Source organism: Eretmochelys imbricata, chromosome 1, assembly GCF_965152235.1.
Source record: "Eretmochelys imbricata isolate rEreImb1 chromosome 1, rEreImb1.hap1, whole genome shotgun sequence".
NCBI lineage: Eukaryota > Metazoa > Chordata > Testudines > Cheloniidae > Eretmochelys > Eretmochelys imbricata.
In genome coordinates this window covers 41601714-41617156 of record NC_135572.1, presented here as the reverse complement: position 1 = coordinate 41617156, position 15443 = coordinate 41601714, and the positions used below count along the sequence as shown (strand labels likewise).

The following is a 15443-nucleotide window of genomic DNA, read 5'->3' as shown; positions in this document are numbered from 1 at the left end:
CTTTAATAATACAGTGGTACAAGGAAAAGAAAGCTGACATGGAACTGAACATTCATAGCTTCCCATCCACCGAGGCACTCTCTTCCAGTCAGCACTTCTGTGCGCTTTATTAGGGTGGTATGTTCTGGAAAGAACTGGTGACATGGGCCAGGATCTTTATTGTATAGACAGTCTGATCTTCTAGATGGTCTGGACTTTAATTAATTAAAGAAACCCCTCTCTGGTATCTCTCATTTTCCTTAGGAGCTAGAAGTGAATGCTTTTTTTATTACTGCAGGTTTGGCTACTGCCTTTTGAGGGCCTGTTAAATAACTTTTCACCATCAAACCCAGCAGATGCTATAATTAAGACTGTGTATCTATCAGGGAAGTCACGGATTGCATGACTTTCTGTGACCTCCGTGACTTCTGCAGTGTCTGGTATGGCTGGCTGGCTCTGGCTCAGCCCATCCCTATGCTAGCACCACTTTGGGTGTGGGAGGGGGCTCAGGGCTGGGGCAGGGGTTTGGGGCAGCGATTACTTCAGGGGGGGCTCCCTGGAAGCGGCCGGCATGTCCCTGGAGCTCCTAGGCAGAGCGGATGGGGGGGGTCTGTGTGCTGCTCCTGCCTGCAGGTACTGCCCCCACAGCTCCCATTGGCTGCGGTTCCTGACCAATGGGAGCTGCTGAGCTGGCACCATGGCGGGGGCAGTGCGCGGAGCCCCCCCGACCTTCCCTCCCCTAGGAGCTGCAGGGACATGCTGGCCACTTCTGGGGAGCTGCGCGGAGCTGGGTAGGGAGCCTTCCAGCCCTGTCAACCCTCCCCCGCAGCACCAGTGGGGGTCCAGGGCCGCGCACCGCTGCCCGCTTCCCCCGCGGGGCCCCTGAACCACCCCCTCCCGAGCACCCAAGGCCCAAGTTTTAGTTAGAGGTATATAGTACAAGTCATGGACAGGTCACGGGCCATTAGTTTTGTTTACTGCCTGTGACCTATCCATGACTTTTACTAAAAATACCTGTGACTAAAACGTAGCCGTAGCTATAATCTGTTTGGCATGTGAATCACCTCTCCAAAGTCTATAAATACCTCTTGGCATCAGAGGAAAAGGATAGGACTGAAAACATTACAAAACAGTCTGCTATGAGAGAAGAGGCCAGAGATACTTTGATGGCCAGTGTTAAAGCCTTTTTAACCAAAAGATATTGACAGACCTGAATACTCCATCAATCCCTCATGGGAGGAAGATCAAACAATAGTCTCATGAGTAAGTTGCATGTACTTCTTTCTAACTGAAGTTTGAGACACCTCAGTAACATAAGAAATCTACATAATATCCATGCCTACTTCATTTCTCCAAAGAAAATTAATCTGATTAGGCACAGATATACCTGTAATATGCCATGAACTCAATGGAAAGTAGCTGAAAATTCAACTGTCGAATTAAGAATTTCAACATCTTTGTGTGGCTGGAGTTGTGCAAGGCAGCTACAGCATATAAGTGAATCTGCCCCAATATACACAAACCCATCTAACGTGTCTAATAATTTAATTAGCCACTAAGCAAATGTCCATAACTTTGTCATAAGTTATTAGATATAAAGAAGAACTTTTTTTTCAGAATTTGACTACAGGCATGTGTGTATTCATGGCAAGTAATTAGTGAATAGAGGCAGGACTAGGGAAAGTTGAATGAAAACTAAAAGATAACTGTATATGTATTTATATACACCTACATGTATGCACAGACAATGCATAATGAATAAATGAATCTATTCTTTATCTTCCTTTGAACACACTACCAGATGCAGAGGAAGCAAATTTGACTTGCTAACGAGAAGCCACTCCTCACCAAACATATTTAGGGTCTAAGAAACCAGAGCAGCTATACTAGGGAAATAATATGATTCTATCTATTATTTAATCATCAAACACCACATTGTGGGCTTCAGTGGACTAAACACTTTTTGCGTAAGACATTATTTTAAATTATCTACAGATAGGTATATTAGCAAAATGTAATTGTAGGATCTACAACTCTTGAAAATTTTCCTCTGCTTCTATATATTCATAAATCATTAAGAGTGGTAACTTATTTTCATTTTTATGGGCAGGAGAAATGTTGAGGAAAAAGGGTTTTTCCCTACCCAAGCATCCTTCACTTCCATGTTACAACTATTTCAAATACTAAGGAAATGCAACATAAAAACTTCCTCTAGTGAAGCTGAAGCTGTAGACACATATCAGTGGTTTGAGAGCATATTAACTTTCAAGAATATCAGAGTTAAACAAACAAACAACAAGCCCTTCAAAAATCAGAAACCTAGAATTAAAATTGCATTTTGAGAAGGCACCCTAATACATTACTCTCTCCATGTACAGCATTTACATACTATCTCCTTTTCTTGAGTATTCGGTGCACCAGAAAACTTTAGTTTAATATATTAATACATATACATCTCTGATGCTAATGAGCTGCTTTATCACCATGTTAACTTTTACGCTTGTCATGCAAATGTTCTAATAGCATGATCAAGGCACATAAGGTTTATAAATGGAGCCAAGATAGCTCTGTCTAATGATGTAAGCAGAGTCTGAATGAGCTCTCCCCTGACATCTAGTGATGAGCTGTGGAAGGGGACTTCAGGAGCTGATCTTGTTTGCCTGGGCACACCCACCCTGCCTAGGTGTTCAACATGATGGGATTGCTTGCCCAAATGATCACTTTTGGCTGGTGCTGGATCCCCGGTCTCCTTGTTATTGGGGGCAGGAGTAATAAAGGGTTGTTATCCTTGTTGTGTGAATCGAGGGCAGCAGAACTGTACTTGGCATACCTGAATTGAGGGACTCACCCTGAACGGAATGGCACTCACCAGGCAGGGGACATGGGTTCCAAAGCCCAGTGAGTTCAGAGCGGGGGGGGACAAGTACTTGTATCTGGTGGTGTGGGCTCTGCTTAAAAGTCTTAGACAACATTTGGCCCTTCCTCTCTCCATTGTGTAATAAAAGATCTAATTTAGACTCAAGTGAGAGTCTTGTTGCACAGGGCAGAGCTGAAATCACTGGTACCTAAGTCTAATGCTTAGACCTGCTTTGGGACAGTGCTTCTGATGCAAGAGACTGCCCATTGTGAACCAGCAGTGAGGCTCCCACACTAACAGCTGAATTCATTGAGAGCTGTGTGGTGGCCCGAAGACATCCGGACGGATTGGTGATCTGCCAGTAGGGCAGCTGGTGGAGAGGCATGGTGGCCGGTGAAGAGGAGGGGCGAGCGAGTGCCGGGCACCAGAGCGAGTAAGGTGCATTCTTACTCTCCACCCCCTCCACCCAGACTGAGAGGTGAATCCTGCATATGCACCTGTGAACTCTGGGTCTGCACTGACCAAGGACAACAACTGCACAGTGGGATGCAGAGAAGGGATGGGTACGTTAAAGGGACTTTTGGTTGCTGGACTTAAAAACCTGAGGGAAAAGGACGCTGCCCATCTTACTTGGGGGTGGGTCTTTTGCTCATGGTTAATGTTTATGAACCCTATTTGTGGTGTTTTCCCAAATTAATGCCAAGTTATTTCTCCCCTTTTATTAAAAGGTTTTTTTGCTACACTCAGACTCTGTGCTTGCAAGAGGGGAAGTACTGCCTCTTAGAGGCGCCAGGGGGGTGGTTTGTAATTGTCCCAGGTCACTGGGTGGGAGCTCGAGCCAGTTTTGTGTTGTATTGTTGAAAAGGAACCCCTAGATACTGAACATAGTTCTTGTTGCTGCCAACTCTGACTGGCAGAACAGTAACATAATATTTAAACAATTGGTTTGCACATGGAACCAGAGGCCCTGATCTTTTGTGAAGTCATTAGCACCAGAAGAGTAAGACACTGTAGGTCTTCAGCATGCCACGTTCAAATCTTTAGTGAAGAGTGCAGAACGATTGTCTTCTGTACGTGATTTGTCTAATCAAGAATTTGTAAGATTCTTGTATGAATACTTTGTATGAATGTAAAGAGTTTTAAAGCAGCTCAATAACTATGTGACTGACATTTGAGTTTCTATGATCTGTGATGCAATTAAACTGTTTTGTAGATGGATAAAGCACAATATTTCTGATTTTTTTTCCAGAGCATTGCTATGAGGGCTAACAAAGTACTTTGGGTGCTTTGATCGAGAAGCACAACTCAAATGCTATATATCCTAGATTTCTACATTTGTGACTTGATTTTATGATTATGGACAGAAATTGGCATGCATAGTTAAACTGAAGAAAATTGTCTCCTACCAGTCATAGCCTATGGCAAAGGAGGTTTCAATCACAGGTGCAATCAATTTTGCAGCTGTCATGATATATTTTTCTGCCATGCCTTTCCTTAGGAATTAAAATAGATATATATCAGTGTTTAGAAAAAGTATATATGAAAACATCAAAAACTTAGTTACCTTATCCTGTGCCTTGAATCGCTATTCACCAACTAAGCCTGAGCAACATCTATATTATTGTTTAATCAAGACATCAGTAAAATAATAGTATGACTTAAGGATAATACTACATCTTTCAATGAATAATATATAGATTGGGTAGCTAGTAACGCTACAGTATTTCTTAAGGCAAGAAGTTTTGTGAGACTTGCATAAATCCAAGACCTTGCATAATGACAGGTTTCAGAGTGGCAGCCGTGTTAGTCTGTATTCGCAAAAAGAAAAAGAGTACTTGTGGCACCTTAGAGACTAACAAATTTATTTGAGCATAAGCTTTCATGAGCTACAGCTCACTTCATCGGATGCATTCAGTGGAAAATACAGTGGGGAGAACATGAAACAATGGGTGTTACCATACACACTGTAACCAGAGTGATCACTTAAGGTGAGCTATTACCAGCAGGAGAGCAAGGGGGGAAAAAAAACTTTTTGCAGTGATAATCAAGGTAGGCCATTTCCAACAGTTGACAAGAACGTCTGAGACAGAACCACTAACCCAGGAACCTATCCTTGCAACAAAGCCTGTTGCCAACTATCTATTCAGTGGACACCATCATAGGGCCTAATCACATCAGCCACACTATCAGAGGCTCGTTCACCTGCACATCTACCAATGTGATATATGCCATCATGTGCCAGCAATGCCACTCTGCCATGTACGTTGGTCAAACTGGACAGTCTCTACGTAAAAGAATAAATGGACACAAATCAGACGTCAAGAATTATAACATTCAAAAACCAGTAGGAGAACACTTCAATCTCTTTGGTCACTTGATTACAGACCTAAAAGTTGCAATTCTTCAACAAAAAAACTTCAAAAACAGACTCCAAAGAGAGACTGCTGAATTGGAATTAATTTGCAAACTGGAAACAATTAACTTAGGCTTGAATAAAGACTGGGAGTGGATGGGTCATTGCACAAAGTAAAACTATTTCCCCATGTTTATTCCCCACCCCCACCCCCCACTGTTCCTCAGACGTTCTTGTCAACTGCTGGAAATGGCCCACCTTGATTATCACTACAAAAAGTCCGCCCCCCCGCTCTCCTGCTGGTAATAGTTCACCTTAAGTGATCACTCTCATTAGTGTGTATGGTAATACCCATTGTTTCACATTCTCTATGTATATAAATCTCCCCACTGTATTTTCCACTGAAGCGAGCTGTAGCTCACGAAAGCTTATGCTCAAATAAATTTGTTAGTTTCTACGGTGCCACAAGTACTGCTTTTCTTTTTATAAATCCAAGAGACGTTAGTCATTAAAATATATCATTACACAACAATCCTATCCTAACATATGAATAGGAGCATAATAATTTATAATACAGAAACAAGATCTGAAAATACAGTATATCAAAATAATAAAGGCTCCATAGGGTATGTTTATATTGCAGCTGGCAGTGAGCCTTCTATCCAGGTAGACAGACTCATACTAGCGGGGCTTGCGGTAGCATGCTAAAAATAGCAGTGTGGACTTTGTAGTTCAGGTGACAGCTTGGGCTCTCAAGCCCACCGAACCCCCAGTTCTGAGGTAGCCTCCTGACCTCAGAACCGCCTGAGTGTCTGCTGGAGCCACAATGTTCATACTGCTATTTTTAGCACACTAGCTTGATCCCTGCTAGTTCAAGTCAGTCTTACCTGGGCTGGGAGGCTTGCTCCTAGCTGCACTGTACAATATCCCTACAGTCTAACATTTATATGACCTTCCAGTGCCAGCAGGCCACATATGCTGGATGCTTTGCAGTGGCCTAAATTACTGATATGCAATCCAGCATGGCTTTTGCACAGGGCTCAGAAAATTAAAAAAGGCCCCCACTTCCAAGCTGTGTATTTCACTGATGGGGAACTCACAAACAAGTATTTTGTAACTTCTTCTGCTCCATTTGTTCGTCTTCCCTATCCCACTCCCTAGGGATACACAGGACTGTGACCCAGGGCCAGATTTTTCTCCTTTTGCTTCTTTATTTTAAACCAAATACCAGCCCAGTTCCTAACTAACAGTTAGGAGGTAGAAGAAATCTTCAAAATAATAGGGCCTTTTATTCTACTTGGCTGAGCTTCAAAATGGAGCTGTTAGCCAAGGACACAGGATTGGTTTCTGAAGGTCCCTTAAAAATCTTATTCCCTAGCTATTTTTCAGCCAACCAGGCCACCTGTTTTAGCATATCTAGTATTTTTCCTGACACTTTCACAAGCCCAAACAGTCATTACTAGGGAATTTATGTAGTACTTTAAAGCCATCCCATCCAGAATAAGGAATAGCTCTCAGGCATTGCAGCTTGGAAAGCTGGTGTCAGTTTCCATGTGCTAGCAACCATGGAGGCATATTTGGATAGGGACCTATGTTTCCAGTATTACCTTTCACGTTCCATTTGCCTTAATTGGTCATTTTTAATGGCTTCAATCAATAGGTTAGTATGTGGATCATCCTAAAAAAATCAAAACAAAATAAGTTATGGAAATGTATATTTATATATAAGGTTCGACCATATATGTATATTAACACAGAGTATAAGCAGCAACTGACATATTACACACTATACATTTTTTAAAAGGCATATTTCAATTGAACAATTAGACTCATTTTTCAAAGAACTTGTTATGTACCAATTTTTATTGGTTGATATCCTCTGACCTTTGGAATAATGCACTATTGGTTGTGTTTAACAAATTTTAATTACAAAATTAAAAAGAATTACATTTGTGACAGTAGCCTTATACTGTTTGTCTGCTACTGTATGTGGATCACACTTCTTGTAAACCACATAGGTTACCAACTATAGTACTCTGTGTATCAAATCTATGGCCCTGATTCAGCAAGGTACACAAGCATGTGAGTCATCCCACTGACAGCAATGGGACAACTCTCATGCTTAAAGTTAGGCTAGTGCTGCACAGAGGCCCCAATTCAGCAAGGTAGGCATGGAGTCTGACTACATCATGTAATAGATCTTTTCAGTCTTCAGGTTCTATGATTATACATAATCATAGGTCTTTCCCATCTCTAGAGTCTATTAAATCATGAAGTCAGTCTCTTAAGTCAGTCATATATACACACACACACACACACACTCACTCTCCATGTATTTGTGGAGGATATCTCATCAATATATAGATTATAAACCCAGACGGGACCACTGCTATCATCTAGTCTGACCTCCTGTATAACACAGGCCATAGGATTTCCTAGAATTAATTCCTGTTTGAACTACAGTATATTTTTTAGAAAAACCTCTTGATTTAAATCTTGATTTAAAATTTTCCAGTGAGGGAGAATCCACCACAACCCTGGATAAATTGTTCCAGTGACTAATTACCCAACTCTGTACTACGACACACAACCACATATTTTATGTATGTCACATTTTCTAGAAAAAACTATTTTGGAAATGTTTTCAAGAGTATTATCACTAGTGATGTAGTACTTCCATCCTCAACTCACGCTGGTTAAACATCACACCATCATGTGTGTATGTGTACACAGACATACATGTATGTACACATTATATACAACAGATTATTTTTCCTCAACGTTCAAAATTTTCCCACTTTGCAAATAAAATTTGTAGATTTTGCTTAGTTCATACTTACATTTGGTGAAACATATTTGTCATCATAATCAATTTCCAATGGAACAGTGATCAGTTTTTGGAAAGCTTTTTTCATTTGTTCACGGTCTCCAATGGCAAAATAACAAAGGATCAGGTTGAAGCCTGCTTTCAGGTTTGGAGATGTGCTCATTATGTGTTCAAAGGAACTAATGCCATCAGTGTACTGGCCAGTTTTAATAAATGCAACTCCAATGTTCTGCATTATTTTAATCCTAATTAAAGAAATCATGGTTAAATAATATTTTCAAATCATATGTACCACTGTATATACAAAACAAAAGGAATTTCAAAACTTTTACAGTACAAACTCACCTCATTTCTTTATGGATACTTGGAATCTGATCTAGAGCCATGCGGTAGAATTTGATAGCTTTTGAATAGTTTCGTTGTTTTAAATAAATGTTTGCCATATTCACCTTCAGTCTGCCTATCACAAAAATAAGGTGAATGAACTATGTGCCAATCTTTTAAAAATATTCATATCATCCCTCCTCATGCAAACTTTGAACCAGTGAGACTGCAGAAGCACTTCATGTATCAGTATCTGTGGCCCTTTAAGCTAAGGCATGGTCCAAAACAGCCTGTTCCTGACTTCCATCCAGAATGGAGGGAATTCAGGGAGAGACAGCAAGGAATTCTAGGAAAGGAAGGACTATATGAAACAAGCTTCTTACTCAGTCTAGGAGATCAGGGATGAGATAGGATTTTCTGTGGCGTTCTCTGCTGAGAAAGCTTGGGGAAGCACACCAGGAGGGGGTCTGGGAAGAGACCTAGAGACAGGCAAGATACAGAAGGAAACTGGAGAGGGTGGGGAGAAGGGAATGAAGAAAGTGGCACAGAGGGTTCAAAATGGGAAATGTTAGCTTCCTAATTTGGGGCCCATGGCTGGGGATTCCAGAGGATGGGAAGGAACCTCCCCTTCACTTCAGAATCAACAGGGGAAAACCAGGGCAGACAATGATGGAAAGGGCTAGGAAGGGGAAACTACTGTTGGCACTGACCAACCCTGCATCCTCAGTGATGAAGTGTGGCCTGGGGAGGGCAAAGGATGTATTTTTTTTTTTTTTTTAATCTGGACTTATACTTAGCCTGGAAAGGGAACACTTTTTGGATTAGCTAGAGGACTAAACCACAAACCATTCAAAGACATGGAGTCTGACATTACAAGGTGGTGTTTGCTGTCAACTCTGACTGGCTTCCATGGGAGTTGAGGGCACTCAGGAGGTGCTCAGGATCTCACAAGTGAAGTCAAATACCTGGTTAGCGAATATGTTGCCATCAATATCAGGCATTTTGGTGTGTAACTTACCTCCGTTGCTGAACATCTTATTTTTCACTATGACTTGATATGTATTTAGTGCTTCAGCATACATTTCATTAGCAGAATATTGGCTGGCCAAATTGAAAAGAACCTGTGGTGGGGGGGAAAATACATAACATAACCACATATCTCTCTCAAAAAGTAACCAGTATGAATCAAAGCAGCCATTAGAAAAACTTCAATATACAAAATAGATAGAAAGATGCTTTAATATATTTGTTGACTGAGATATTTCCTTAGTTTTTTGCAGTGTTATTGTAGCTGTGTTGGTCCCAGCATAGGAGAGAGACAAGATGAGGGAGGTAATATCTTTTATTGGACCAACTTCTGTGGGGCAAGAGACAAGCTTTCAAGCTCTACAGAGCTCTTCTTCAGGTCTGGAAAAGGTAATCAGAATATCACAACTAAATACAAGGTGTAACAGATTGGTAAGCATAAAGAGTTGCAAGAAACCAATAAAGTGGATAATTAACACTTCTGCAACCATAGGTCAAAGGTGAGTTAGTAGGTTACAGATTGTTGTAACTTCATAACCCACTTTATTTTTAATGGTTTCTTGCAATGTGTTAATTTCTTATGCTTAACAATCTGTTCTACCTTGTAGTTAGCTGTGACACACATTATCTTTCTTAGACCTGAAGAAGAGCTCTGTGTAGCTCTTTCACCAACAGAAGTTGGTCCAATAAAAGATATTACCTCACCCACCTTGTCTTTCTCATATTTCCCACTTTCCCAATTATCTAAGGAAGAGGTAGCAAACATAAGCTGTGGAGAACACATAGGATAAACATAAAACAGGGATTTTTTTTTTTTAAATCTGCAAATGTATCTTGTAGTAATGTGTTCCATGGTCTAATTGTGTGTTGGGTGAAAAAGTATTTCCTTTTTTCAGTTTTGAACAGCTTTGGACTTTCAGTTGAACTGATGCCCTTGTTCTTGTATGATGAGACAGAATGAACAGAAGTTCCCCCATCTACTTATTCTATACCGGGGTGGCCAAACCATGGCTCCCAAGCTACATGGGGCTCTTTTACAGTTAAAGTGCAGCTTGCAGAAAACCATATACCCCTCCCCACATTCTCCACCTACCAGACTTGGGGGGAACTTGGGGCTTCTTCCCTACGGCAGGCTGATGGGGATTCAGCCCTGCAGGAGGCACCTGCCGCGGCTCAGGACTTCAGCAGAAGCGGGGCTCAGAGGATCAGGAAGTTTGGCCACCCCTGCTTATACAGTTTGTTATTTTGTATACTTCTATCATGAGCCTCATGATACCCACCTATTCAGCAGAAGCTATACCTTGGCAAAAGAACTCTCTTCACAGTTATTATACTTTTTATGCCTAAATATGAGTAAATTATGAGGTAAGGTTGTTATTAAAATGGCTTTTTATTTTTAACTCATAAAATGTGTGTAATTTTTAGCATAGTTCAACAAGATATATGCCCCTATTTGTGGTCTATCTGCTCGTGAAGGGAGACTTCTGCAAGATGCTACTAAGAAAAACAGGAAAGCCTTGTCTGTATCCAGATAAATTATATCCATCACTTTCTCATTTTTATGTTTTAACTTGCCTTCAAATATATGATCATAGAATCAGAATATCAGGGTTGGAAGGGACCTCAGGAGGTCATCCAACTCCCTGCTCAAAGCAAGACCAATCCCCAATTTTTGCCCCAGATCCCTAAATGGCCCCCTCAAGGATTGAACTCACAACCCTGGGTTTAGCAGGCCAATGCTCAAACCACTGAGCTATACCTCCCTCCAGTTTAGCCTGGCTTGACATATTTTTAGTGAAATACTTCCAGTACAGTATTAACTAATGTACAACTTAAAATTCTCCTGAAATATTAGGGCATAGACCCTACTTAATCTTTTCTTAAAGCCTACTACCAATTTTAAGAGTTGAAGACAAATCCTTAATTTTAAAATTATCATTAAGCTTTTGGAATATTAACAACAACAAAAGTACCCTTTAATTGCTATTTTCCAGAATTACAGTAACTATTTTCAAACACATTTCTAAATATACAGTGTATCTCACCTGGAAATTTGTTCTGGGAACTCACACAAAATATGTGCATTACAGTGAACTCAATTTCATTAAAAAGGCATGTTACTGGAAAGCACGCTTTACACCCAGGTCTTATTCAGGCACACAGATATTTTAGTACTTACTGAGTAAGTGAGGTCTAAGTTGATGTTTTCTGGAGATGCAATTTGTTCACGTTGCCTCACCAACACTCTTTCCTTTCTTCCAGCATCTTTTGCCTTTTCCAGAGCCTTAAAGTAGATATTACAGTTTAGTCTTGCCTTCTGTCTTCCCTCTCAAGACTCACTTCCATATATTTAAAATAGAAATACATTATTTTCATACATATTTCCTTTATGCACACAGAGCATATGAACACACACCTTACAGCAGATAAGCAGCAATATTATACAAAAAGGCATGTTTAGATTAAAACAACATTCCGAATGAAAATTCAGCAAAGCAACCTCCATAATACACTAAAAGAAAAGGAGTACTTGTGGCACCTTAGAGACTAACCAATTTATTTGAGCATGAGCTTTCGTGAGCTACAGCTCAGCTCACGAAAGCTCATGCTCAAATAAATTGGTTAGTCTCTAAGGTGCCACAAGTACTCCTTTTCTTTTTGCGAATACAGACTAACACGGCTGTTACTCTGAAACCTGTCATAATACACTAGTTACCCTACAGTTAATGCATGATCTCAAAAAGAGCATGAGAAGTAATGTTATAACAAAATATGAAAATCAAAAAACAGTCACACCAGTTTACTTAGGTTTTTAAAGGTATTTAGGCTTAACGACTTTTAAAAAAAAAATCTAGCCTTAAGACACCATGGCCTTGTCTACACTGGCAAGTTTCTGGGCAGTAAAGCAGCTTTCTGCGTTGTAACTCCGGAGGTGTACACGCTGCCAAGCCACTTTGTGCACAGAAACTGCGCAGCTGCAGCGCTGTAACAATCCACCCTGACGAGAGGCATGGAGCTTCCTGCGCTGGGGCTACAGCGCCACGGTGCCAGTAGAGACACCCTGGTCGATTACAGCGCTGTGACTGGCCTCCAGGAAGTGTCCCACAATGCCTGTTCTCACCTCTCTGGTCATTGGTTTGAACTCTACTGCCCTGCCCTCAGGTGACCAACCGTGAGCCCCACCCCTTAAATTCCTTGAGAATTTTGAAACTCCCCTTCTTGTTGGCTCGGTGACATGTGCAGTGGTGTTGGGGACCCCAGGGCATGGCCACTAGTTAAGTCGAGGGGATGGAAGGCCATAAGGGTCGAGGAAGTCTCTCTGCTCTTGGCCTAAGGGCTTCTTGTCAACCCCCCTTAACGGAACTCAGGCCTGGCTGGTTTGAGGAAGCTTTTTTGCTCTTAAAACAATGTTGCAGCCGCAGATAATGCCTTATAGTGTAAGGTTTGCTGACGCCAAGTTAAAGATAACAGGAGGAGACAGCTTCAAGGCCAGACAGGATATGCTGGTTGTTTAAGTTGCTAGGAATGCTTGTTAGAGGTTGCAGGAAATAAACATTGCTGTAACCCATATAAGGAAGGCAGAGTATTTGTGCAAAGCTTTAATTGGCTGATGTGTAGTGCAGAAGCATTAAGGAATATAAAACTGTGTGTAATGACCTGCTCTGATGTGCAGGATTTGAGATTTCTCTCCTGTACCTTTCTTTGGAATTCCAAATTAACTTTTCTACTTCTCCACCCCGTTGTGATTATTGGGTGACGCACACCGGGCAACGAACCCCTGCTGTTGCTTGCCTCAGGCACACTGTGCCGGCAACAGTGGTCTCAGAGCATCTTTTCAGGTGACAATGCCTGCTCCACACCAGGCGATCCCCTGCTTGGAGCAATGCTGAGCTGTTAGACATTATCAGCATTTGGAGAGAGGAGGCTGTCTAGTCCCAGCTGCGCTTCAGCCATAGGAATTCTGATACCTAAGGATAGATTTCACGATGCATGACAGAAAGGGGCCACGACTGGGATACACTGCAGTGCAGAGTCAAAGTGAAGGGGCTGCGGAACGCCTACCACAAGGAGCGGGAGGCAAACTGCCGCTCCAGCGCTGTGCCCACGAGCTGCCGGTTCTACAAAGAGCTGGACGTGATACTCAGTGGTGACCCCACCTCCACTGTGAAGGCCACTGTAGATACTTCAGTGACTCGCGTGCCAGTCGAGAGTGGACTGAGACAGGAGGAGGAAATATTGGATGAGGATGTGGAGGGGGGAGGGGGACCCAGAGGCAGAGGATGACTTGGAGGTCAGAGATGCATGCAGCCAGGAGCTCTTCTCTACCCTGGAGGAGGCTAGCCAGTCACAGCTGTCGGATCTTGGCGAAGCGCAAATAGAAGAGGAGGCCCCTGGTAAGTAGCTCTGATTCTGGGAATCGCTGAAGCTAGTTGTTGGGGGCAGGAGAGTTGCAGAAAGCAGGCTTGTGTCTGTATGATGCGCGTACCACCACATGCCTTGTCTGAGTGGCGGAACAGGGTGTTGATGGACTCCCTCACTTCACGGGAATCCGCCTCATGGAGATACTGGGCAATCCACTGCAGCAGGTTCTTTGGCACAGCTGCTTTGTTTCTTCCCACATTAAGGGTAACTTTCCTGTGCCACTTTGCTGTCACGGGCGGCAGGGGAGAGGGTAGAACATTGCTGCACACAGGCGAGCCACATAAGAGCCAGGGCGGAAGCCGCAGTCTTGGAGAAGACCCTTCCTTGATTCCCTGCTCACCCTCAGCAGTGAGATATCTTCCATAATGAACACAGCCTGTGGAAAATGTGGGAACAGGAATGATTATAAGGCCTCCCCTCCCCAAGGGCCACATGCTCAGTGTACAGTACGGTCCTGGAAAACTGATTTCTCCTGCCCCTGTGGTTACTCACCATTTTGGGAGTCTGTGGCTCATGTGTGCTTGCCTGGGGTCAGCCAGTTAGTGATAGGTATGTGAATAGTGGCTGTGTTTTAAATCACTGAATCGGTGGTCTCTGTGTTGCAAACAATACTGCTTCTGTAAAATGTTGCATTCTGGCTTCACAGATATGATCTTGGGAGCCCAGGCTCCCTCTTTGTTATCGCCGGCAGAACGACTGCACAGAATTAGAAAGCGGCCACGAAGACCTAAAGAGGACTTTCTGGGTGATGTCATGATGCATTCTGCGGCTGAAAACCAAGAATTGAAGAAGTGGTGGGACAGCGAGAAGAGGGACCAAAAGGAGAACGTGGTGCGTCAGAATGAAGCCACGGAGCGGCTTTTAAACATTATGGAGCACCAAGCGGACACGCTCTAGGCGCTACTGGCACTGCAAACTGAGCAGCTCCGTGCCTGTGCCCGCCCACCCCTGCAGCCGCTGTTGCAAAAAACTCTTTCCCATGCGAACTCCAAACACTGTCAACACACTCTTATCAACCTCCTGGCTCCAGTCTGTAGCCGCTGCATTCCACTCCTGCCCCATCACAGTCCAGCCCTGCGGACTCTCAGTACCCACAGCACTCAACACCTGTCCCTCTGCAGTTTAGCCCTGCTGAAGTACAGTACCTGCTGCACTGTACTCCAAAGGAGAAGGTTGGATAGGATCCCTGGACATACACAAATCTTTAACTGTCCCGGGACCCCACCTCGTCCTGGGACCCTCCCTTCCCCCATCCCTCTCAGTGCTGATGTGTTTTTTTGTTCGTCACTCTTCTCCAGTTGTTGTTTTTTAATAAAAGAATTGTTTTGGTTTGAAAGCAATCATTATTCCATTAACTGAAAGCAAACAGAACCCTGCAAAGCACCAGGCAATTTTCTTAAACCTCCATAGTGCATCATCTGCACCAATCACAACCATAGAATCATAGAATATCAGGGTTGGAAGGGACCTCAGGAGGTCATCTAGTCCAACACCCTGCTCAAAGCAAGACCGATCCCCAATTAAATCATCCGAGCCAGGGCTTTGTCAAGCCTGACCTTAAAAACTTCTAAGGAAGGAGATTCCACCACCTCCCTAGGTAACGCATTCCAGTGTTTCACCACCCTTCTAGTGAAAAAGTTTTTTCTAATATCCAA

The 15443-nt window shown here is 42.7% G+C and overlaps 1 protein-coding gene across 2 annotated transcripts in view; it reads right to left on the bottom strand.

Moving 5' to 3' along the window:
- IFT88 (intraflagellar transport 88) overlaps positions 1-15443 on the bottom strand; it is an 80514-nt gene that overhangs the window by 49004 nt on the left and 16067 nt on the right. For both annotated transcript variants that reach the window (XM_077809234.1, XM_077809225.1), the window contains exons 9-14: positions 11546-11650; positions 9359-9461; positions 8362-8476; positions 8030-8261; positions 6797-6867; positions 4243-4329 (exon numbers count right to left, since the gene is read on the bottom strand). In XM_077809234.1, coding sequence (XP_077665360.1) covers positions 4243-4329; positions 6797-6867; positions 8030-8261; positions 8362-8476; positions 9359-9461; positions 11546-11650 — 713 coding nt within the window. The remainder of the gene's footprint in view (positions 1-4242; positions 4330-6796; positions 6868-8029; positions 8262-8361; positions 8477-9358; positions 9462-11545; positions 11651-15443) is intronic.